Source organism: Primulina tabacum, chromosome 1 (assembly GCF_025594145.1).
Source record: "Primulina tabacum isolate GXHZ01 chromosome 1, ASM2559414v2, whole genome shotgun sequence".
Classification (NCBI taxonomy): Eukaryota; Viridiplantae; Streptophyta; class Magnoliopsida; order Lamiales; family Gesneriaceae; genus Primulina; species Primulina tabacum.
In genome coordinates, this window is record NC_134550.1 from 55,315,473 (window position 1) to 55,339,305 (window position 23,833).

The following is a 23,833-nucleotide window of genomic DNA, read 5'->3' on the forward strand; positions in this document are numbered from 1 at the left end:
ACATACCATAACTGAGTGGTGGAACCAAGTTGTCAATCGACAGAGAGCACAAAGATGTACTTGGCAGAATCGAAATGATGTTGGATGGAATGGTAAGAACAAGCAAGCAACAACTATTTTCCAATCATCACTTCACCTCTATTCGCAATGGCATGTGGTTTCTATGTTTTCTGCTTATCAATATCGACCAACACAACATCTTCAGAATAGAAGTCGGCAGCCTCCAACAGAAAATTTCTTCAAGTGCAATATAGATGCAGCGGTGTTCGATACCGCTGATCATATATGAGAAATTCTCAAGGCTTGGTGATTGATGCGATGCATGGTTCATTGAGGGGAGGCTTCACTTCCACCCTTGCGGAAGCTCTAAGCATTCGAGAGGCCCGCAGTTGGATAAAGAGGGAGCATGTCTCGCATGTCATGGTGGAATCTGACGTTCTGGTAGTTATTGAGGCTGAACAATCTTGAGCCTGATTCCTCTTCTTATTATCAAAGATTGTAAAGTTCAATCCAGGGATATACCATCTTGTCTTGTCTTTTTTTTTTCCCCGAAATCACACGTTCGTCTGCCTTCATTTGCAACGTAAATATCACACACACACACACACACACACACACACACACACACATATATATATACAATGTACGTGCATTGCACGTGAGAAACATATGTTGAAAGCGTGCTGATTTGAGCGAAGAAGTATGTGAACTTTTAGGAGTGCTCGGAGATCTTTTCAAGTACGCAAGCAAGCTGTTATGATTCAAATGTGAGCTGAAAAGAACTGCTTCTGCTTGGCATACTCTTCCGTTAATATAAACGATTTTCTTAACGGTCGGGAAGGACATAGCAATGTTAACCTGAATCTCTGAACAGATGAGTTGATGTCGTATTTATGAGCATTAAATGTTCTTTAATGAACGCATTTACTCTTCCTTTTGCTCAGCACCGTTCTGAAGTGCTTTTCCTGAACAGTTCCTTTTATAGTAACTGTATTAAGCATCAGAAAATGGCGTCTATACTTGGTCTCCTTAATATATTTAATTTTTCTAATTGTTTATATATCTTAACGGGATCATTTGTGTACACTTATCTTGAGAAAAATTCATTGCATTTATAAAGTTTGAACGGTAAATATAAATTTATAGTATATATTTAATTTGGAAACTGAATTCATTGTATGACAAACACTTCTTCCATTTCTATTTTTTTGTGTAACCCAAAAGAGTTAATATTTTTTCTCTTTTATCTTCTCCAACTCACCGTAAAAAGTTAAAAAAATATTTATATCTAAAAAAATATTTTTTTATTGTTTTTCTTGTCTATATATTTCGTTATATGTGAACATATTTTATACTTCATTGTCTTAATTGTCATATATTTTTACTATATAATTTGTGTACATTGAAGATGAATAAGTTCATTTTATAGTTTTTTATTACCTGAACTTAGTTTGATATATTAATATGTGATATACATAGATATAAGAATTTTCAAATTCAATTTATTCACAATGATTTTTCATAACAAATGTCAACTCAAAATAATAAAAATTAGAATTCATAATTATTTTAAATATGATATAAAAATAATATGTAGAAATTTTTTTTGACATTTTAGTTGCAAAATACAGTGATAAATGCTTGTATGTGCACTATTTTATTGTGGCAATTATAAATTTATTTAAATATCTTATTTCTCACTCTATGATCAAAATTTGTTTATTTCTTATTTTGATTATCGACAAATCCAATATTTCATTTAAATATTTTTGTTAATAATATTTACATGAGTTTTATTGTATATATATTTATCCAATTTGAAAGGGATAAATTATAATTCAATATATAATAATATTTGAAAACTGTAGAGTGCTTCTAAATTTAAAAATCGAGTAACATGTAAGGGATCCATTCAAAACTAAAAGTTGGTTCAACCTGTTTTTTCTAGCTTTACAATCGAATAATATAGGATCGAGCGTTTGTCGTTTTATCAAAAACTATAACGTATGGTAACTATGCAAGTCAAATCTTTAAATCACATAACAGCTCAAGTGCCTATCCATCGTGGACAATTATTGTACCAAACAATCTATCTCCTAATAATTGCACCAATTGCAATCAATGAAAATCAAAGTCGCGATCTTGGCTATGATACCAATTGTAAGCTCAAGAGTTTACTATTTTATCAAAACCTATAGATTATTATAACGGTGCAAATCAAATATTTTAAATAGTACAATAGCTCAAGCGCAACATTTCAATTACTCTACCCAACATAATCAATTATTGTACTCAATAAATAAGTTTATGCAAATAACCTTTTACTATATCATATGAATTTATAAGACATTTGAATATAATATATACTTGATATTCTACGTAAGTGGTAGAAAAAAAATTATTTTTCATTAATTTGAAAATTTATATTTAAAAAAAAAAGAAAAATCAGAAGATATATATATATATATATATATATATATATATATATAACATGTTGACAAAATCCCGAAACTCAAATTGAAAGTTGAATTTATACATTCATATTCATTATTAATTCTACTCTTTAATTTTAATAGATTTAACATGTTTATCCACTAAAAATATTGAAAGAATTGTTTATACAATTTAATATAAAAAGTCAAAGTATATCATTTTCTGATTCCGAATAACAATAACATTATTATTACGTTACAATGATAAATTAATTATTATTTTTAGTTTATCATCACAGTCTTTACCTCAATAAACACATTTTCGAATGTAGAATGTTAAATTTAAAATTAACATTGGATAATTATAGTATTAATTCTAACATTCTTTTTTTATTCTTTTAAATACATTACTTTTTCTATCTTCAAATATATTAATCTATTTATTGTCGTATACAAAGTATAATAATTATTTGATTAATTGATCACATTTAAGATTATATGTTTATAAAAAATTCTAATATATCTTTAAAGACTAATAGATGATGAAATTAAATTTGAAATCAAGAGAAAAATTAAGAAAATGTAGAACACTACAGTGCATGAACTTTTGCTTTGTACAATGACAAAACATAAGGTGAGACCAATTGAGATACTTATATATATATATATAAGTCTAATTCAACTTAGCTCATTATAATATTTTTATTAACTCACTTTGTCCTTCGTTTTTACTTCACTAACTTAGTAATGTGACTCATTCAAACATTAATTTTTTATTTTTTTAGTACATAGTGGCCTCCACTCTCACCGAATTCAATCTTTAGAAATCGGTATTAGTAGTTTATAGGTGATAGACAATTATTTAATTTTTATTTTCTGTCTTTGATTAATTGTGTAATTTTTTTATGTTCTACCTAATTCATTTTTAGAATTTTTATTAAAATTTTATAATCATGATTAGAAGTGTTGCACGCATACAATATAAAATTAATATATTTTAAAATGTTAATATTGAAGTGTCGAATAAATGTATTAAATCATTATTTAAAAACTTTTAGAAAAACAATATACATCATAATTAAGATTTAAAGATTAATATACAACTAAAAAATTGTGATGAATATCTTATAAAATAAATGGTGTTAGCCCAAAAATATTAAATATGATTATTGTAAATGAATTTTTCTTAATAAATTAGAAAATTTTCAGCAAATACGCTGAATTAATTAGAATGTTTTCAATATAGTATGTTGATAAATGTTTTTTCATATGAATTAGTGATTGAGTCCTTACGAACATTTTAAAAAATGTGTCTTTAGTTATAGTAACAGTGTCTTATAATTTAAAATATTAAATAAAACAAATTATCAAGATAAAAAATTAATTAGGAAATTCAAGAATATGTGATTACTCAATTAGTTTAATTGACACGCTCTTCATTTTGATTATTTAATAGATGTTAAATCCACAATAATTGAGTTTGATAAGAATTATTGTAAAATAAAATACAATTATAATAAATTACTTGATTGTATTTGTAATAAAATTTTGTATATTTCATATATGTTTGATTTATTTCATTTATAAAGTTGAAATTTCATATATTATGATATAAGATTTGTGATACATCTTAACATCGATAAATTCATTAAAAATTTATATATTAATTTTCACTACCATATAATTCTGGTTTCGCCCCAAACTTTTTGTATTCGTTTGTTTGAATTTATTGTTCTTCATTTTACAAAGATTCATAATATGTCAAACATGAAAGTGAATATTAATTTAAAGATATGATAATATTTATATATTATAATAAATATATTTATCCCTCATGATACTAATAAAACTAACTTAAAAATAATATGTTGACGAACATATTGTCAGGAATCCAAAAATACAACTCAAATGTCAACTTTGACACTCAATTTTGACCGACTGACAAAATGTCTCGACCCACAAGTTTGGACAAGATAGTAACATCACAATTTTAAAATCAAAATGATATTTTCTATTTTATAACAAGAATTCACGATTGAAAATCGATAATATCAGATATTTAGATATTTAATATAAACTTGTGCGAGCTCATTTAGGCTCACCTTTAAATGAGTCGACAGAATTTCAACCCAACTCACTTAAACTCTTTGGCGGTACAGGCCAACCTGACAGACTCAACCCAAATTGACGGTTCAAATCACAATAATCTTTTACCATGTTTTATTTAAACAAATTATAAATATAAACCCCAAAAAAAATTCGGTTGCAAAAAGCTTTAATTTAAACACATAAATTCTAGCAAAATGTCAAATGAGTACATGAAAAAAATTAATAAGACACCAAAGAAAATTCACAATTCGACAATGAGTTATTTCTAAACTTTAATTAATTTAATTTACATAATGAAAAGATAAATACAAAATCTAAATCATTGAATTAAAAATAACATATTATAATGTGAGTATGGATAAAAAAATCAAATACTAAGTATTATAATGAAAAGATATCATTTGATAAAAATGACATATTATAATGTGGGTAAATATAAAAATTAAATACTAATAATCACACATATTTAAAATATGAATAAAGAGAAAGAAAAGACACATTTTTACATAATGAAAAGATAAATACAAAATCTAAATCATTGAATTAGCAATAACATATTATAATGTGGGTATGAATAAAAAAACCAAATACTAATTTATATAATGAAAAGATATCATTGGATAAAAATGACATATTATAATATGGTTAGACATAAAAAATTTAAATACTAATAATCACACATATTTAAAATATGAATAAAGAGAAAGAAAAGACACATTTTTACATAATGAAAAGATAAATACAAAATCTAAATCATTGAATTAAAAATAACATATTATAATGTGGGTGTGCATAAAAATACCAACTACCAATTTATATAATGAAAAGATATCATTGGATAAAAATGACATATTATAATGTGGGTAGACATAAAAAATTAAATACTAATAATCACACATATTTAAAAAATGAATAAGGAGAAAAAAAGACGCATTTAAAATAAACAATTAATGTAAAGTAAGCAATTAATAAGGAGATATAAAGTAAGCAATTAATAAGGAGATACATGTAAATTCACATATAAAGTCACACACACACACACACACACACACACATATATATATATATATATAAAGTAAGCAATTAATAAGGAGATACATGTAAATTCACGTATAAAGTCACACACACACACACACACACACACACACACACACACACACACACACATATATATATATATATATATATATATATATATATATATATATATCAATGAAAATCAAAGTCGCGATCTTGGCCCTGATATCAATTGTAAGCTCAAACGTTTACTATTTTATCAAAACCTATAGATTATTATAACAGTGAAAATCAAATATTTTAAATAGTACAACAGCTCAAGCGTAGCATTTCAATTACTCTACCCAATATGATCAATTATTGTACTCAACAAATAAGTTTATGCAAATAACCTTTTACTATATCATATGAATTTATAAGACATTTGAATATAATATATACTTGACAAAGTCTAATATATTTTTAAAGACATTTAAGATTATATGTTTAGAAAAAAGTCTAATATATCTTTTTTTTTTGACAAAGTCTAATATATCTTTAAAGACCAATAGATGATGAAATTAAATTTGAAATCAAGAGAAAAATTAAGAAAATGTAGAACACTACAGTGCATGAACTTTCGCTTTGTACAGTGACAAAACATAAGGCGAGACCAAGTGAGATATTTATATATATAAGTCTAATTCAACTTAGCCCATTGTAATATTTTTATTAACTCACTTTATCCATGGTTTTTACTTCACTAACTTAGTAATGTGACTCATTCAAGCATTAACTTTTTATTTTTTTAGTACATAGTGGCCTCCACTCTCACCGAATTCAATCTTTAGAAATCGGTATTAGTAGTTTATAGGTAATAGACAATTATTTAATTTTTATTTTCTGTCTTTGATTAATTGTGTAATTTTTTTATGTTCTACCTAATTCATTTTTAGAATTTTTATTAAAATTTTATAATCATGATTAGAAGTATTGCACGCGTACAATATAAAATTAATATATTTTAAAATGTTAATATTGAAATGTTGAATAAATGTATTAAATCATTATTTAAAAACTTTTAGAAAAACAATATACATCATAATTAAGATTTAAAGATTAACATACAACTAAAAAATTGCGATGAATATTTTATAAAATAAATGGTGTTAGCCCAAAAAGATTAAATATGATTATTGTAAATGAATTTGTCTTAATAAATTAGAAAATTTTCAGCAAATGCGCTGAATTAATTAGAATGTTTTCAATATAGTATGTCGATAAATGTTTTTTCATATGAATTAGTGATTGAGTCCTTACGAACATTTTAAAAAATGTGTCTTTAGTTATAGTAACAGTGTCTTATAATTTAAAATATTAAATAAAACAAATTATCAAGATAAAAAATTAATTAGGAAATTCAAGAATATGTGATTACTCAATTAGTTTAATTGACACGCTTTTAAGTTTGATTATTTAATAGATGTTAAATCCACAATAACTGAGTTTGATAAGAATTCTTGTAAAATAAAATACAATTATAATAAATTACTTGATTGTATATGTAATAAAATTTTGTATATTTCATATATGTTTGATTTATTTCATTTATAAAGTTGAAATTTCATATATTATGATATAAGATTTGTGATACATCTTAACATCGATAAATTCATTAAAAATTTATATATTAATTTTCACTACCATATAATTCTGGTTTCGCCCCAAACTTTTTGTATTCGTTTGTTTGAATTTATTGTTCCTCATTTTACAAAGAGTCATAATATGTCAAACATGAAAGTGAATATTAATTTAAAGATATGATAATATTTATATATTATAATAAATATATTTATCCCTCATGATACTGATAAAACTAACTTAAAAATAATATGTTGACGAACATATTGTCAGAAATCCAAAAATACAACTCAAATGTCAACTTTGACACTCAATTTTGACCGACTGCCAAAATGTCTCGACCCACAAGTTTGGACAAGATAGTAACATCACAATTTTAAAATCAAAATGATATTTTCTATTTCATAACGAGAATTCACGATTGAAAATCGATAATATCAGATATTTAGATATTTAATATAAACTTGTGCAAGCTCATTTAGGCTCACCTTTAAATGAGTCGACAGAATTTCAACCCAACTCACTTAAACTCTTTGGCGGCACAGGCCAACCCGACAGACCCAACCCAAATTGACGGCTCAAATCACAACGATCTTTTACCGTGTTTTATTTAAATAAATTATAAATATAAACCGCAAAAAAATTTCGGTTGCAAAAAACTTTAATTTAAACACATAGATTCTAGCAAACTGTCCCATGAGGACATGAAAAAAATTAATAAGACACCAAAGAAAATTCACAATTCGATAATGAGTTATTTCTAAACTTTAATTAATTTAATTTACATAATGAAAAGATAAATACAAAATCTAAATCATTGAATTAAAAATAACATATTATAATGTGGGTATGCATAAAAAAACCAAATACTAATTTATATAATGAAAAGATATAATTGGATAAAAATGACATATTATAATGTTGGTAGACATAAAAAATTAAATACTAATAATCACACATATTTAAAATATGAATAAAGAGAAAGAAAAGACACATTTTTACATAATGAAAAGATAAATACAAAATCTAAATCATTGAATTAAAAATAACATATTATAATGTGGGTATGCATAAAAAACCAAATACTAATTTATATAATGAAAACGATATGATTGGATAAAAATAACATATTATAATGTGGGTAGACATAAAAAATTAAATATTAATAATCACACATATTTAAAATATGAATAAGGAGAAAAAAAAGACAAATTTAAAATAAAAAATTAATGTAAGTAAGCAATTAATAAGGAGATATAAAGTAAGCAATTAATAAGGAAACCAAATACTAATTTATATAATGAAAAGATATAATTGGATAAAAATGACATATTATAATGTGGGTAGACATAAAAATTAAAAACTAATATTCACACATATTTAAAATATGAATAAAGAGAAAGAAAAGATACATTTTTACATAATGAAAAGATAAATACAAAATCTAAATCATTGAATTAAAAATAACATATTATAATGTGGGTATGCATAAAAAAATCAAATACTAATTTATATAATGAAAACGATATCATTGGATAAAAATAACATATTATAATGTGGGTAGACATAAAAAATTAAATATTAATAATCACACATATTTAAAAATGAATAAGGAGAAAAAAAAGACACATTTAAAATAAAAAAATTAATGTAAGTAAGCAATAAATAAGGAGATATAAAGTAAACAATTAATAAGGAGATACATGTAAATTCACATATAAAGTCACATGTTTATATATATATAATAGAATAATAGATATACAGAAACGTTGTAACAACGACACCTATTTCTGAATTTCGATAGAATAATAGATATACAGAAACGTTGTAACAACGACACCTATTTCTGAATTTCGAAAAACATGTTACATTAAATTTTCTCAATATATTTACCCTTTTTCAACTATAAAAAATTTGTTATATTAAATTTTTTAAAGATATTTATGCAATATCTTGTGACGAAGTTTTCAATAAAAATCTTATCAAAATTTTATATACGAATCCCTCTTTATTTATATATATATCGTCATATATTCTATGAATCCAAGTCGTGCGAACCAAACAAGGAAACAGCCATCCCCTGTTTCCTTTTCTTCGTCTTCACTGCAACCTCTGAAGAAATTGGGTGAGTGAAGATGGCTGCTCCTTCGCTAATGGAGTCCCTTTTCCAGAGATCATTGGATGACCTTATCAAATCCATGCGTCTCACCCCGCCTTCCACTCTTCCCGACTTCATTTCCAAATCCATCGATGAAATTCGTCGCGAGATCAAATCAACCGATCCCTTAACCAAATCAACCGCCCTCCAAAAACTTACCTACCTCCACTCCCTACACGGAGTTGACATGTCTTGGGCAGCTTTTCACTCCATCGAGCTTTCCTCCTCACCTGCGCATTCCCACAAACGCATTGCGTACCTCTCTGCTTCGCTCTCCTTCGACCCTTTTACTACGGATGTTATTCTTCTTCTCACCCATCAGCTGCGGAAGGATCTAACCTCATCCAATGTACACGACGTGGGTATTGCTCTTTCCACCCTCTCCTCTATTGCCAACACTGATTTGTCGCGTGATTTAACTCCCGAATTGTTTAATTTGCTTGCTAGTGGTAAGTTTTTAGTTAGGAAGAAAGCTACGGCTTGTGTCTTGAGAGTCTTCGAGCAGTACCCGGATGCGGTTCGGGTTTGTTTTAAACGGGTAGTAGAGAATCTTGAGTGTAATGATGTGGGGGTGTTGTCAGCGACTGTGGGATTGTTCTGTGAGCTCACCGTGAAAGAACCCAGATCATATTTGCCTTTGGCACCTGAGTTTTATAAGGTTTTAGTGGAGTGTAGGAATAATTGGGTTCTCATTAAGATTTTGAAGATATTTTCCCTGTTATGCCCGCTTGAGCCCAGGTTGGGCAGAAGAGTGGTGGAGCCAATTTGCGAGCATTTAGAGAGGAGTGGAGCGAAATCCTTGGTATTTGAGTGTGTCCGGACTATTGTTGCTAGTTTGAGTGGGCATGAATCTGCATTGAAGCTTGCAGTTGGCAAAATACGAGAGTTTTTGTTAGATGATGATTCAAATCTCAAGTATCTTGGACTGCAAGCACTTGCCATTGTTGCTGAGAAGCATTTGTGGGCTGTTATGGAGAATAAGGAGGTTATAGTTAAGGCTTTGAGTGATATTGATGTTAACATTAAACTTGAGGCCTTGAGGCTTGTGATGTCTATTGTCACCGAGGATAATGTTGCGGAAATTTGCAGGATTTTGATTAGTCATGCACTAAAGTCTGACCCAGAGTTTTGCAATGAGATTTTGGGGTTCATATTGTTGACTTCTTCAAGAAATTTCTATGAGATAATTTTCGATTTTGATTGGTACGTGTCATTTCTCGGGGAAATGGCAAGGATTCCACATTGTCAGAAAGGGAAAGAGATTGAGGACCAGCTTGTTGATATTGGCATGAGGGTTAAGGATGCTAGATCTGAGCTTGTTCATGTTGCTCGAGATTTGTTGATTGATCCAGCTTTACTTGGCAATCCATTTATCCACAAGGTTCTATCTGCTGCTGCTTGGGTTTCAGGAGAGTATGTCGAGCTTTCAAGAAGTCCATTTGAGCTTATGGAAGCATTGTTACAACCACGGACTAGTCTCCTGCCACCATCAGTAAGAGTTGTATATGTGCAGTCCACATTTAAAGTGCTGGCATTCTGTTTGCATTCATATCTCTCATTGGACAGAAAAGATACTTCACTATCGACAGAATCAACAGATTACCAGGTTAGTTCTGATGTTGTAGCAAGCTGTTCGTTGCCTAATACCAAAATGGATGGAAAAATTGCGGTTATTGCTCCTGACTTGACTTCTGCAGCTTCGTCAATGGCACGTCATCTAACTCGTAAATCTATGATGGACCTGGTACAGCTTGTTGAATCCAATTTGGGACCCTTGGCTTTTTGTGATGAAGTAGAAGTGCAGGAGAGGGCAAATAATGTTCTTGGTTTAATTAAGTTCGTGAAATCACATTTGTGTGGCTCTTTAGACCAGCTTGAAGGAGATAAAATGAATGGAGAACTTGAAGCTTTGGAAATGATTAAGTTGACTGTTGATACATTTTCAGAGGAGCTTGGTCCAGTTTCAGTTAATGCCCAGGATAGAGTACCTGTACCAGGTGGCCTGCAACTTAAAGAAAACCTCAGTGACTTGGAATCAATTCTCAGTGATTTTAAGTTACCAATATCAACTTCATTTTCTCTTGTAAAACCTTGTTCGACGGCGAAAGATGCCCCTAGCATTCCCGAATGCCAGAATAAGGATGAAACTGAGTCATCAACTGAGTCTACTTCTTTACTTGCGGAGCATCGGAAGCGTCATGGGCTATATTATCTTGGCTCACATGATAAAGAAATGATCACCAGTGACTACCCACCTGCTAATGAACCGACACTAGATGCTACTGATGAAACAGAGGGTCTTCTCAAGCTGGCTGAGCAATCAATTGTCACTAAGAAAAAACCAAACCAATCAAAGCCAAGGCCCGTGGTTGTCAAATTGGATGATGGTGAAGGAACAAATGACACCTCTGAAAGACCGGAGTTGAAGAATGATCGTATCTCTGGTGCGGTGCAAGAAGTGCTTTTAGGCAATGAAGCTGTACCATCAACTTCAAAAAGTAAATCTTCAGACAAAGCAGGTAAGAGACGGGAGAATACTAAGTTTGTTGTTGGAATACCAGGATCAAGAAATATGACGACGAATATTGATGTAACTGAGCCAGTTTTAGCTGGTTCAAGAAGACAAAAAGATCATATTCATGGTGAAGACAGAAAAGATCAAAGTTCCATGAAGGAGAAAGAAAACGATCAGCAAAGCGAGCAGAAAAAAGGTTGTCGACGTGGTAAGCACAAGAGTCGGCAAAGAGCAGAGGTGGAAGTAAATATGGAAGCAAAATCACCTGTAATCCCAGATTTCCTCCTATAGCATGGTTATATGACCTTTACTTCTGAGTTTTAAGGTTAGTTTTGCTGTATAGATGTATCTACACCCATGTGGATTTGGTTGTGTAGATTCTTTTGATTTACTTTTCACGAGAAGAATTTTTTCTTAAAAAAATGAATTTCAAAGGTTTTTTTATTCCTAGATGTGTAGTAAAACATGAATTTGGAAGGAATTGTGTTACGTTGGCCCTGATTTTGGAGATGAATCCTGATTTATACAGTGGACAGATACGAGGTGCCTGTCGCCAGCTTTAGAACATTGTGTGATAACTCGGTTTCTTTTTTCACCTTTATGTTTCTATATTGATATTATTCCCCATGGTCTAGTTTTGAGTTGAGTGATACATAATTAGTTGCGTTGTGTAATCAAGAAAACGAACCCACTTGTGAAATGATTAGGCAGTCATTGTGATAAGCAAGTTTCTCTCTGTGCTTTTAGTATAAAGAGAAACAACATGCTGTAAACTTGAGTCGACAGTGAGATGCTGGTCTTAACTCTGCTAGAAGGCATTGTATAGCAAGGAATTTGCAGAAATACAATCGGGTTCAGTTTGATTCGAGCCGGTTTGATGTTGGCTCATTCAGGATCCAGTCAAGGCTCAATCAAGCCTTCATCTAGCTTCTAGCGTTTGAACATGACATTTGAGTCGATATAGTCGTGAGTTTGGCTCAGCTTGTACCCTCCGATTCTTGATGGCTTTCAGGACTAGAAAAATCATTTAGCCTCAGCCACACACGACGGGATGCGGTGGGTTTACACGAGTCAGTGGCCAAATCGATGAGTTAGATACAATTTTCAAATGAAAAAGGTGAAATATGTTTAATAGAATAGGATGCATGCACGCTAATTGGTTGTTAATATATGAGATGATCAAAAGCTTTTCTGTTTTTGGTTTTGTTTTTTGGTGTTTTATTTGGTAGCCTATTCGAAAGTATAGAAAATAACTATGATTTAATTTCATAAAAACTAAATCAATCCAACCTAAGATAAGATAATCAAGTGAAATTGTCCTTAATTAGGAAGCACATTATTTAATTGATGTGATTTATTAGATAATCAACACACACCTAAATGATAACACTACTAAGTTTGTTATATCTATCTTTCTTTTTTTATCACTCATAATGTTCATATAATTTCATCATCACATGCCATATTGTTGTGTGTAAATGTCCTAATATCAAATGCCGATATTATATAATAATATCTTAATTCTTAAAATTCAATATTTTAGAATGTATTATGTGCGATGATCTTTGTACATATTTCATGAACGCATACGTAATTCACGAATATAGTATAAAGAAAAAATACACCAAAAAAAAAAAAAGAAGAAAAAAAAACATAGAGAAATTAGAAAGCCAATAGTTGACCTGATACGCACACCCACGTCAATAGTGGATACAAACTTGAAATAAAGGCATTTATGTGCGCATGAAAACGGTCTCAACTAAAAATTTGTCCACATGAAATGCCTTCCCTCGAAATAAGGAAACAAAGCAAAGTCTTGGACGTTTGAAATCCACTTGGCACTCTTTTCTCTCACAACTCTCCATCTCCCTTTTTAATCACTTCTCCTCTTAATAAAAACTGTTTTCTTTCATCTTCCAAATCTTACACATATTAAGTAGGTGTATTTTTTGCCTTCCACAAGTCAATGAAAAATGTCTCTTTTTGTGCTTATTCTTTAAGATTACGAGTGATGTAAGCTAAAACTATTACTAGTTTGAGTTTCGGATCTTGGGAAATGGAAAGGTCAAGCTTCTTCTATGCCACAGCATTCTTGAAAACTCTTTTAATTTATGAAATCATTAATGATAAAGGATATATAAGCTTTTGATCAATACCATCAAAAGTTCATTTTTCTTGATTCTTGATTCTTGATCTCCCTCTCCAAGCATTTGGTACGTGTTCATCTCCATTGATCAGAAATGAAGAACAAACATGAAGAAAAGCAACAATTGATCACAGCCGTTAGTCTCCTCAATTCTCAAGGCTACCTTCATAATCTCATTATTTATTTCCTCTTCTTTGGTTCCGGTTTAGTCATTGGAATCATTCTAAGTTCCTAGTCTAAAAGAAATCCCACTTGGCTCGCAACGGAAGCGATTCACCGATGACATCGTCCAGTCTTCTTCATTATCCATATTATCATCGCCACCACCGTCTTATCCTCCTCCTCCTCCTCCTCCTTTGCTACCGCCTCCCCCTCCTCCTCCAACAACCGCGCTGCCTCCTCCGTGTCCACAACCTCTGCCTCCGATCCCAGCAGGAAGAATTGGGCTGAAAGATTATATCAAGCCACCAATTGCCATGCATGACATGAAGGAGGAGGAACTGCTCTGGAGAGCTTCGATGGTGCCCAAGATTCGTGAATTCCCATTCAAACGTACACCGAAAGTCGCTTTCATGTTTCTGGCGAAAGGGAATTTGCCGCTGGCTCCTCTATGGGAGAGATTCTTCAATGGCCATGAAGGGTTGTATTCCATATACGTGCATGCTCAGCCGTCGTTCAATGGGACGATGCCGGAAGATTCGGTGTTCTATGGCCGAAGGATTCCAAGTAAGGTATTAATTCATTTCTTTCTTTCTTTTGTTTTTTTGGCCAAGTTTTGAATCTTCCTAGCTAGGTTACAGCATTTTTGGTTCCAACATTATTGAATATGAGGATGAAGCTCCAACATATTTTATTATTTCGAAATTATAAATTCGAGCTTAAATTATTTTTATATAATTTTTCATAAGTTTTAATGTTTTCATTTGAAAACAAAATTGGACGTCTTCATGAGTTTGATCAAAATATAATTTGAGTCTATGCTTAATAGATCAAAATGATTTATTTTTCGAGTTTCAACCCGAGTCAATACAACAACAATTTCTAATAGAAAATAAAATGTTAATAGTAATGGTTAAGATTGATACTTAGATCTAACTCAACTCCAAAAGTTAGTTCAAAAGAGGACAATGAGGTCAGGCCAAGATTGAATGGAGACACCAATGGGTTATCCAACTATGAACAAGCCTCGGATATCATGTTAACATTGAGACTTGAACTTAATTCAATCTCAAAAACTAGTTCAAGTTGAGAGAATTGTCCAAATCCATGTATACAACTCACATGAATTATATCCAACCGATTGAGTGTAATTTTAAACTATAGATATACTCAGCTAAAAACATTGGTTTTTATTAGATATGACATTATTGATATATTCGGGAGTTAGATGAGTGTATGTGTAGTTTTAAATTTATAAATAGAAAATTATAACTAGATGCATACAAATTTGCAGGAAGTAGAATGGGGAAAATTCAACATGATCGAAGCTGAAAAACGACTTCTAGCCAACGCATTGCTGGATATAGCGAACCAACGGTTCATTCTGTTGTCCGAATCTTGCATTCCATTGTTCAACTTCGAAACAATCTACGACTACCTGGTCTACTCGCACACGACATTTGTCGAATCTTACGACCTGTTGGGTCCGGTGGGTCGGGGGCGATACAACAAGCGAATGATGCCACACGTGACATTGGAACAATGGCGTAAGGGCGCCCAATGGTTCGAGATGGACCGGGAGATGGCCCTAGAGGTGATATCTGACCACAAATACCACTTTTTGTTCAAGAGATACTGCAAGCCGGCTTGCTATTCGGACGAACACTACTTACCCACGATGCTCACGATGAAATTCCCGACGAGGAACGCGAACCGGACTTTGACTTGGGTCGACTGGTCCAAGGGTGGGCCCCACCCGGCGAAATTTCTGCGGCTCGACCTGAACGTGGAGATGCTGAACCAGATGAGGACGGGCACGGAATGCGTGTACAATGGGAAGCCTACCAATGTTTGCTACTTGTTTGCCAGGAAATTCACCGCAAACGCATTGGATCGGTTGCTGAGATTTGCTCCAAAGGTGATGAACTTTTGATTGATATGAAATAGCTATTAATATTAATGAGTACATATCGTTAACGTCCACAAGATTTTTATGTATGATTTATGGTATTTGTTCCTCGATCGATGTAAGAAATTTGGCTGGAAATTTTGAATTATTATTGTAAAAAAAGTAGTCACGAGAAAACAATTTTGCTTGTATAACTAGACTTGCAGGCAAACCTATAAAATATAAATAGTTCACTGCATCATGAAATTATATCTGTAAAACAGGTCTACCCGATTTATATTTGCATTGAAAAGTAATGTTTCAACAGTAAAATATTATTTTCCATATGTCGAAATCTAACAAATTTTATATTTTCGTTTGGTATGGACATTTTTAAAGTTTTTTTTTTCTTTCAAGAAACTAAATAATTATCAATAGACTAATATTGGACAAATAAGTATGAAATATCTATTAATGAAATTTAAGTTTGCACAACTTAATGTGCGAGCATATTATTGCAAATTTAGGGAGTGTTTTTAATAGTTTTATTTGAAAGAAGTGATTAAACTTATAGGTTACAAAGAAGCAAGAAAGAAATCAGAAATGAATAATGTTTGAAAACAAAATTGAAAAATTGAAAATATGAAGTTAGTGATGTTTGATAAATAAGTGATTTTGATAATAGCTTTTTATCATAATCATTTTTGTAAGGCCCGAGATGTTATCAATTTTATGAGACCCCGAAAAGAAAAAATATTATTGATGGCATTTTTGTAATTAAGTGGAAAAATACTTAATTTAAATTTGATGGCAATTTTGTAATTAAGTGGAAAAATACTTGATTTAAATTTGATGTCAATTTCGTAATTATTGAGGGCTGAATTGCAAATAGTGAAGAATTCAGGGGCTAAAGTGCAATATTGGATTGAGTGGGACACTTGTCACCACCATACAACTTGTTATATACATTTGCAATTCCCTTTAAATCTTCAACAAAGGAACCGAGACTTACATGAATGGAAAATTCCTCAAGCTTCATTTTGTCTTAAAAATTTGATTGTACAAGATCCGGTTATCCGAATTTTAATCCGAGCACAGTTTTGGGATCCCCTCGTCAAGAGCTACACAAGGACGTAAGTTTTATTAAGTTTTATCTTGATTCAAAAATATGATGTTGGAGAAATTGTGATTTGATCATTATTAAGTGTTATGAGAATACTAGACATTGCATATTCGAAGTCAGATCGAAGAACAGATTGATTATAGAATTGTTATGAATTTCTGATTATATGGACTGAAAACCGGACAGATTTAGATTATTGATTGATTACAGATTGTATCGGATATGGGTTATGATTTGTAATTGATATTTGTTGATATGGTATTTACGGAGATATTGAGATTGTGCCGTTATGCTGATGATTTGAATTAAATTCAGATTAATCAGATTCAGTATTGAATTGAGAATGGAAGGTTGATATTATTATTCTCGATATGTCATTTCAGATTTACAGAGACAGTCTTGAGTTCAGAACTTCCGTTTCTTCAGATCGAGACTACAAATGAAAGGTTTAAGTCAATGTGATATTGGGAGATCGACTCAAGTATGATATACTTGGGTTTCCCTAAATCACATACTTATTGTTGTTATATGCCTTGATTTGATTTTATATGATGTTCTATTGATTTATATGAAGCATGTATTAGACGAGTATTAGACGAGTGATCTTGTGACAGAAGTGTCCTGAGAGTGGTGGGATCGCCACGGGACACATTGCACGATATCATAAGATAGTGTATTGGCGATAGTGCCACAGTCTGTGACGGATAGGTCAAGACACTGGATGTTTGGTTATATCGACGTGGATAGAATTGGAGTTTCTTCTATTACTGTTGGTCGATATGGAATGCCAACATCTGGAAACCGAGATCCCTGGACTAGGATTGAGTCTAGTCTGAGTCGTGGAGTCACGAGTGTGATGAATAGTTTGATATTAATTTTGTTTCAGACTTTGATATATATCTGATATCTGCTTCATGCTTTATATTGATTATATGATTGCATGTTCATTGATGTATACTGGGATTATATTCTCACCGGAATTATCCGGCTGTTGTCGTGTTCGTATGTGTGCATGACAACAGGTGGGACAGGATCAGGGTCGAGGAGATGACGAGAGATCATGATTAGAGACCACGGACTTTGATGTTGCTATAGATAGGGTTCGGACACGTGATACCTAGTTGTTAAACCCTAGTTTGAATGATTGTATATATAGTACCAGATTTGTACTTTTATACTGATATGTATATGAAGTTGACTCCATTACGTTCCGCATTAAAAAAAAATAGACCCTGTTTATTATAATTGATTAATTAGTCCCAATGATGATTAAGAACATGATTAGCGTCCGGGTCCCCACTAATTTTTGTAGAAATAGAATCAACGAGCTTTTAGATTTCAATTAAACTAATTAGTAGTTTTCATAACTGTGTAATATGAACTAAAACAATATTTTCATAACTGGACTGATGCTCGAACTATTCCATTTTAAAAAAACAGTAGAAACGGTTTAATCGGATGGTCGGACTTGAATATTGTTTTATTATATAAATATTAATATAATATAATGAATAATATATTTTAAATTTTAAAGCCTAAAAGATATATATAAATTGAAAAAAATATACATTTACCAAAAGTTTAAAAACTAAATAACTATATAAATATAATCAAAATAATAATTATAGTTATACATATTTTTAAAACAAAAAATTATTTAAATAAATTGTTACTAAAATAATATTTTTAATGAAGTTCAAATTTCAAATAATCAATTTATATATTTTACCAAATATTAAATTTAATATTTGAAAAATAAAAAAATTAATTTTTTCAAAAAATAAATAAAATCGAAAACTCGGTTCAATACCGATCCTACTGGTCCTATTGGTTGACCGATCAAACGGTTTTTAGGCGATGTTCATATCGGACCCGTGATCGAGTATCAGTCAAACCGACCGGTTCGGCTGTGAAAACAGCTAAAACGTACTCTTCTACTGGATTGGTTGCATGAGTCATATGGACCTCTTAGTTCTTTAAAACAGTGATAATTTCCATGTAATTATCTTGTCAAATATGAGCGACTCTTGGCGATATCTGTACTTATCAACAAATTGGTCTAATTTAATATTGAGTAGATCTCTTGTGAGACAATCTCACAAATCTTTATCTATGAAACATGTCAACCCTACTGATATTCACAATAAAAAGTAATATTTTTAGCATAAAAAGTAATACTTTTTCATAGATTACCCAAATAAGAGATTTGTCTCACAAAATACGACCAGTGAGACCGTCTCACACAAGTTTTTGCGTTTCGTATTAATCTTTCGATGGTTTCGTACAGTAATACTTTCAAATTTTAGTATATTTAAATTATTTTAAAATAAAAAATTGAACGGATTAATTGAAGGATCAAGTAAAAAAGAAAAAAGGACACGGGCTAGAATTATATTTCTTAAAACAATAATATATATGTATATATGTTAAAAACAATTGATTATTGTATATATTAGTTTGGACCTAATAAATTTGTCTCGTCTCGAAATTAAAAATAAATGAAATTTTTTACTAATAAATGGAAAAAATTTGTGTGAAACGGTCTCACAGATCGTATTTGTGATACAGATCTGTTATTTGGGTTATCAATTAAAAAGTATTATTTTTTATGTTAAGAATATTACTTTTTATTGTGAAGATCGGTAAGGTTGATCTGTCTCACAAATAAAAATTCGCGAGATCGTCTAATAAAAAACATACTCCTGATAAATTATGCACACATGTCCTATATATACAAATTATTTATATAATAATATAGATATGTATATACGGTGTCACACGTTTATCAGATCCAGTGTGTTTTGTGTGGGAGTGGACTTGTAAGAGTTGACGTCGAGGTGATTGCGTCACCACCTTCCGACCTGTTCCCAACCCCTCCTTCCGACCTTTTTCCTACGTCGTTCCACGAAATTTCTGACAAATATTATCTCGAATATTATATAAAAACATCACTTTAATTATTTATTTCGTAAGCCTCAAGTCTCTTATTTTTTGTGGGGTCTTGATTACTATTAATTCCAACTCCCTTATATATAAATCTGCATATGGGTTGGTTTCTAAATCAGCTAAGTTATCAAAATCCGATCTAGTTCAGTTGGTAGACACTGTACGTCATATTTTTGACAAATGGCTGCGAAACGGCTTCGTGAAGACGGCTCTGACAATGATCAAGATCAAACGTCGAAACTGAAGAGGATGAGAGCCGGACGATCTTTTGCTTCGTATGTACAAGAAACATTGTTGTTTTTGTTGTTGTTTTTGCTGAGGACTGTTGTTTTATGTAATTTGAGTGATGATGACAGGGTAATACGAGAGGTGGTTATGAAGAATTTCTTTGACAACATGTGCTCAACTTTGGAACCGTTGATTCGCAAAGTGGTGAGTGTGTGTCAGTGTGTATGTATATATATATATATATATATATATAAGCTCATGTTATTTATGACCCATTCTTGATTTAATTACGTTTCTGCAGGTAAGTGAAGAAGTGGAAAATAGACTGAGGACTCGTCGGTTGGATTGGATCCCGAGATGTCCTTCCAGTGCCATAGGAAGACTTGATCAAAATGAGGATTACTGTCGAATACCAATGAACCTCAAATTAAGATTTACAGAAAGGCTTTCGCTCCCGATATTCACCGGCACCAAGATTTTGGACGTCCACAACAACCCTCTTCAAATAATCCTAGATGGCCACGATCATCATCAATATATTCCCCCTTGCTCGTCCATCAGGGTCGAGATCTTGGTCCTCGATGGGGACTTTCTCGGTACTAGTGATAACGATACATGGACTGAACATGAATTTTCTCGGTATATCGTGAGGGAGAGAACGGGGAAACGGCCCTTGATTGCAGGGGAATCGAAGGTTAACTTGTGGAGTGGCATCGGTGTGGTGGGGGACATCGAGTTTACGGATAATTCGAGCTGGATTCGGAGTAGGAGATTCCGGCTTGGGGCTAGGGTGGTGAAAATCCAAGGTGGGAACAGCTCGCAAAATATGAGAATACGTGAAGCCGTGACCGAACCTTTTGTCGTTAAAGACCATCGCGGTGAACGTAAGTATTATTGTGTTAAACTTAATTATTCCTTTTCTTTTTTAATATATATATATATAGACAACCTCTCTCCTATTCATTATTTGTGGGAACCAAATGAAAATATGGGTAATTTGACCGTTGACGGTATATTTTTTGATAAATATAATGTTATAAATAAATCAACTGTGCGCAGTGTACAAGAAACATCATCCACCAGTTTTAGAGGACGAGGTTTGGAGACTGGAGAAGATAGGAAAAGGGGGAGCATTTCATCAGAAACTAGCATCTGAGGGTATTCACACTGTTCAAGATTTCTTGAAGCTTTCCATGGTTGATTCCACAAAACTCAGAACGGTAAAAAAAAAAAAACAACTTTTAATTTATTACAACTTTAATATATATGCCTGCGGCGTCGCGTGAATTGATAAATTTGGACGGTGCAGATAATGGCAGCAATGTCGGACAGAATGTGGGAAGCGACCTTAAAGCATGCTAAGACTTGTGTGATGGGCACCAAGTTGTATAGATGTCATGGGGACAATTACATCTTGACCATCAATCCCATATGCCAACTGGTCGAGATCGAAATCGAAGGTCGAATTTACTCGGAGAGCGACTTCAAAAGAATACAAGGGGTGAGAGTATGTCACATAATCTAATATGGATTCAATTCATGAAAAAAAAAATTACATGAAACACTAAAGTAGCTAGACAGCGTTGTGAAACAATTTTCATGCTTTGAAGCAGGCCTACGTACAACGTTTGGTGAAAGATGCATATACAAAATGGAATTGCTTGGAGGAATTTGATAGCCAAGCCCACAACACAACACAACTAGTACTAACCCACAAAGGTTCCACCTTCTACTCTAGCTTTTAACACACTGTATATACACATACATACATATATATATATATACATACATATATATATATATACATACATATATATATATACATACATATATATATATATATATATATAGGTTATTTCTTGATTGAATGAAGGACGTACAGGTGAAATGGAGGGGGATTCATACAACTGTAGTGAACAAATGGCGATAAGGTGCTACGGAGGGGATGCGTACTTAACGAATGGAACCTGCGAGGTGGACACGATGTCGAACAATGAAGAGGGGGAATGGGCTCTAAATTCAGGGTTCTATATCGGCAATTGAAGTCGTGAAAGCACTTTGCCAACTACTAATTATTTTGTACATACATTATGTTGCATGCATGTTTGTGATATCCGATTATTTTCTTTTGTAATCTTGATTTTCTATTCAATTTCCGTATGTACTCAATGTGTAGGCTACTGAAATTTGATTCGCTAGTTGTTTATAATCTGAATTCGCTATTTAATTTTTCCGCTTATACACAGTGAATTTTGTGCAAGTGAGGCTATGTGGCTCACTTATATGCGATAGACCAACACATGTAGCAAAACAGCCTCGAAATTCCCATGTAAATAAAAGAACAAACAAATATATATGGGGTATGTATTGTGTGAGATGGTCTAACGGATCTATATATGTGGGAGGAGTCGATTTAATTCATATCCGGTGGAAAAATTAATACTTTGGATATAAAAAATATTATTTTTTCATTGTAGGGTAAGAGACTCATTTCACAAAATTGATTCGTGAGACGATTTTGTATGAATTTTTGTGATAAATTTTTTACTTGTATGAGATCGTCTTAGTAGTTCAATTTTGTTATTTTTACTCTATGCATGGATCAGATCCACATATCTACTCCTTTTTTTGGTATCAATAGATTATAAGGTCATCTCCAGCCTGTTACTCTGTTGTACAGTAACTCTCTAAGGTTTCATGATTGGTATATTGAGTGAAATAAAGTAGGAATGAAATCAACTTTAAAATGAAATGATAGGTTTATTTTATTCAAATGATTGGTACCAAAAGAATGAAACAAAAATGGATGAAATTATTTTTATCAGAGTTTGAATAGTATCTATAACTTTTGGCATAGTAATAATCTCTTGATCCTAACAATTTATATCAGAGTGAGGTAATGAGTTCAAATCTTCAAAGAATCAACGTTAGGTTGAGCGTATATGATTGAGAGTAGTACTGAGATGGATGACTTCTTGGAAAGTTCTTGTGCGTCAAACTATCGACGTTGTGCCTCTTGATCTAGATAGCTAGGTGAGCCGTAAAATATTGATGCAAAATCTCAAGTAGGTGCACTCTACGGTGTCACGAGTATAACGAAATAAAATTGCGCTTTGACTAATATCGATAATTTTTTATCTAATGATAAACACTTGATTCTAATAATTATATTTATCAATATAATAAAATATATTTAGTTGTATATATAATTTATTTATTGAAGTGGAATTTTATTAATATATAGTAATATTATATTGATAAATCAAAATAATTTTATTTTCTTAATATTTTTTTTAAAACATATTATATTTAAATATATTTTTTATTTATTGAGATATATTTGTATTTAATAATTCTAACAGTTTAAGATTATATTTATTTACCATAATATAATTTGTAAGAATATCAATATACTCTTTTTTTTAAAAAAAAATTAATCACTAAAATAAATAAAATAATGTTGAAAATAAAAATTTGTATTTAACCGACTTT

General features: G+C 31.3%; 3 protein-coding genes across 3 annotated transcripts; all 3 read left to right on the forward strand.

Moving 5' to 3' along the window:
• Nucleotides 1–9,216: 9,216 nt before the first annotated feature.
• Nucleotides 9,217–12,429, forward strand: LOC142551398 (AP-3 complex subunit delta-like). Its single transcript, XM_075660621.1, has one exon. It carries the CDS (start codon nucleotides 9,314–9,316, stop codon nucleotides 12,140–12,142), a length of 2,829 nt encoding a protein of 942 aa, XP_075516736.1. The 5' UTR covers nucleotides 9,217–9,313; the 3' UTR covers nucleotides 12,143–12,429.
• A 1,662-nt stretch (nucleotides 12,430–14,091) lies between these two features.
• Nucleotides 14,092–16,339, forward strand: LOC142513619 (glycosyltransferase BC10-like). Its single transcript, XM_075619733.1, has 3 exons — nucleotides 14,092–14,137; nucleotides 14,226–14,728; nucleotides 15,451–16,339. The coding sequence occupies exons 1-3, from the start codon at nucleotides 14,092–14,094 to the stop codon at nucleotides 16,087–16,089; spliced, it is 1,188 nt and encodes a 395-aa protein (XP_075475848.1). The 3' UTR covers nucleotides 16,090–16,339.
• Nucleotides 16,340–20,154: 3,815 nt separating this feature from the next.
• Nucleotides 20,155–22,568, forward strand: LOC142551404 (protein SAR DEFICIENT 1). Its single transcript, XM_075660634.1, has 7 exons — nucleotides 20,155–20,388; nucleotides 20,470–20,545; nucleotides 20,643–21,225; nucleotides 21,401–21,561; nucleotides 21,651–21,842; nucleotides 21,955–22,060; nucleotides 22,224–22,568. Exons 1-7 carry the CDS (start codon nucleotides 20,294–20,296, stop codon nucleotides 22,382–22,384), a joined length of 1,374 nt encoding a protein of 457 aa, XP_075516749.1. The 5' UTR covers nucleotides 20,155–20,293; the 3' UTR covers nucleotides 22,385–22,568.
• Nucleotides 22,569–23,833: the final 1,265 nt, after the last annotated feature.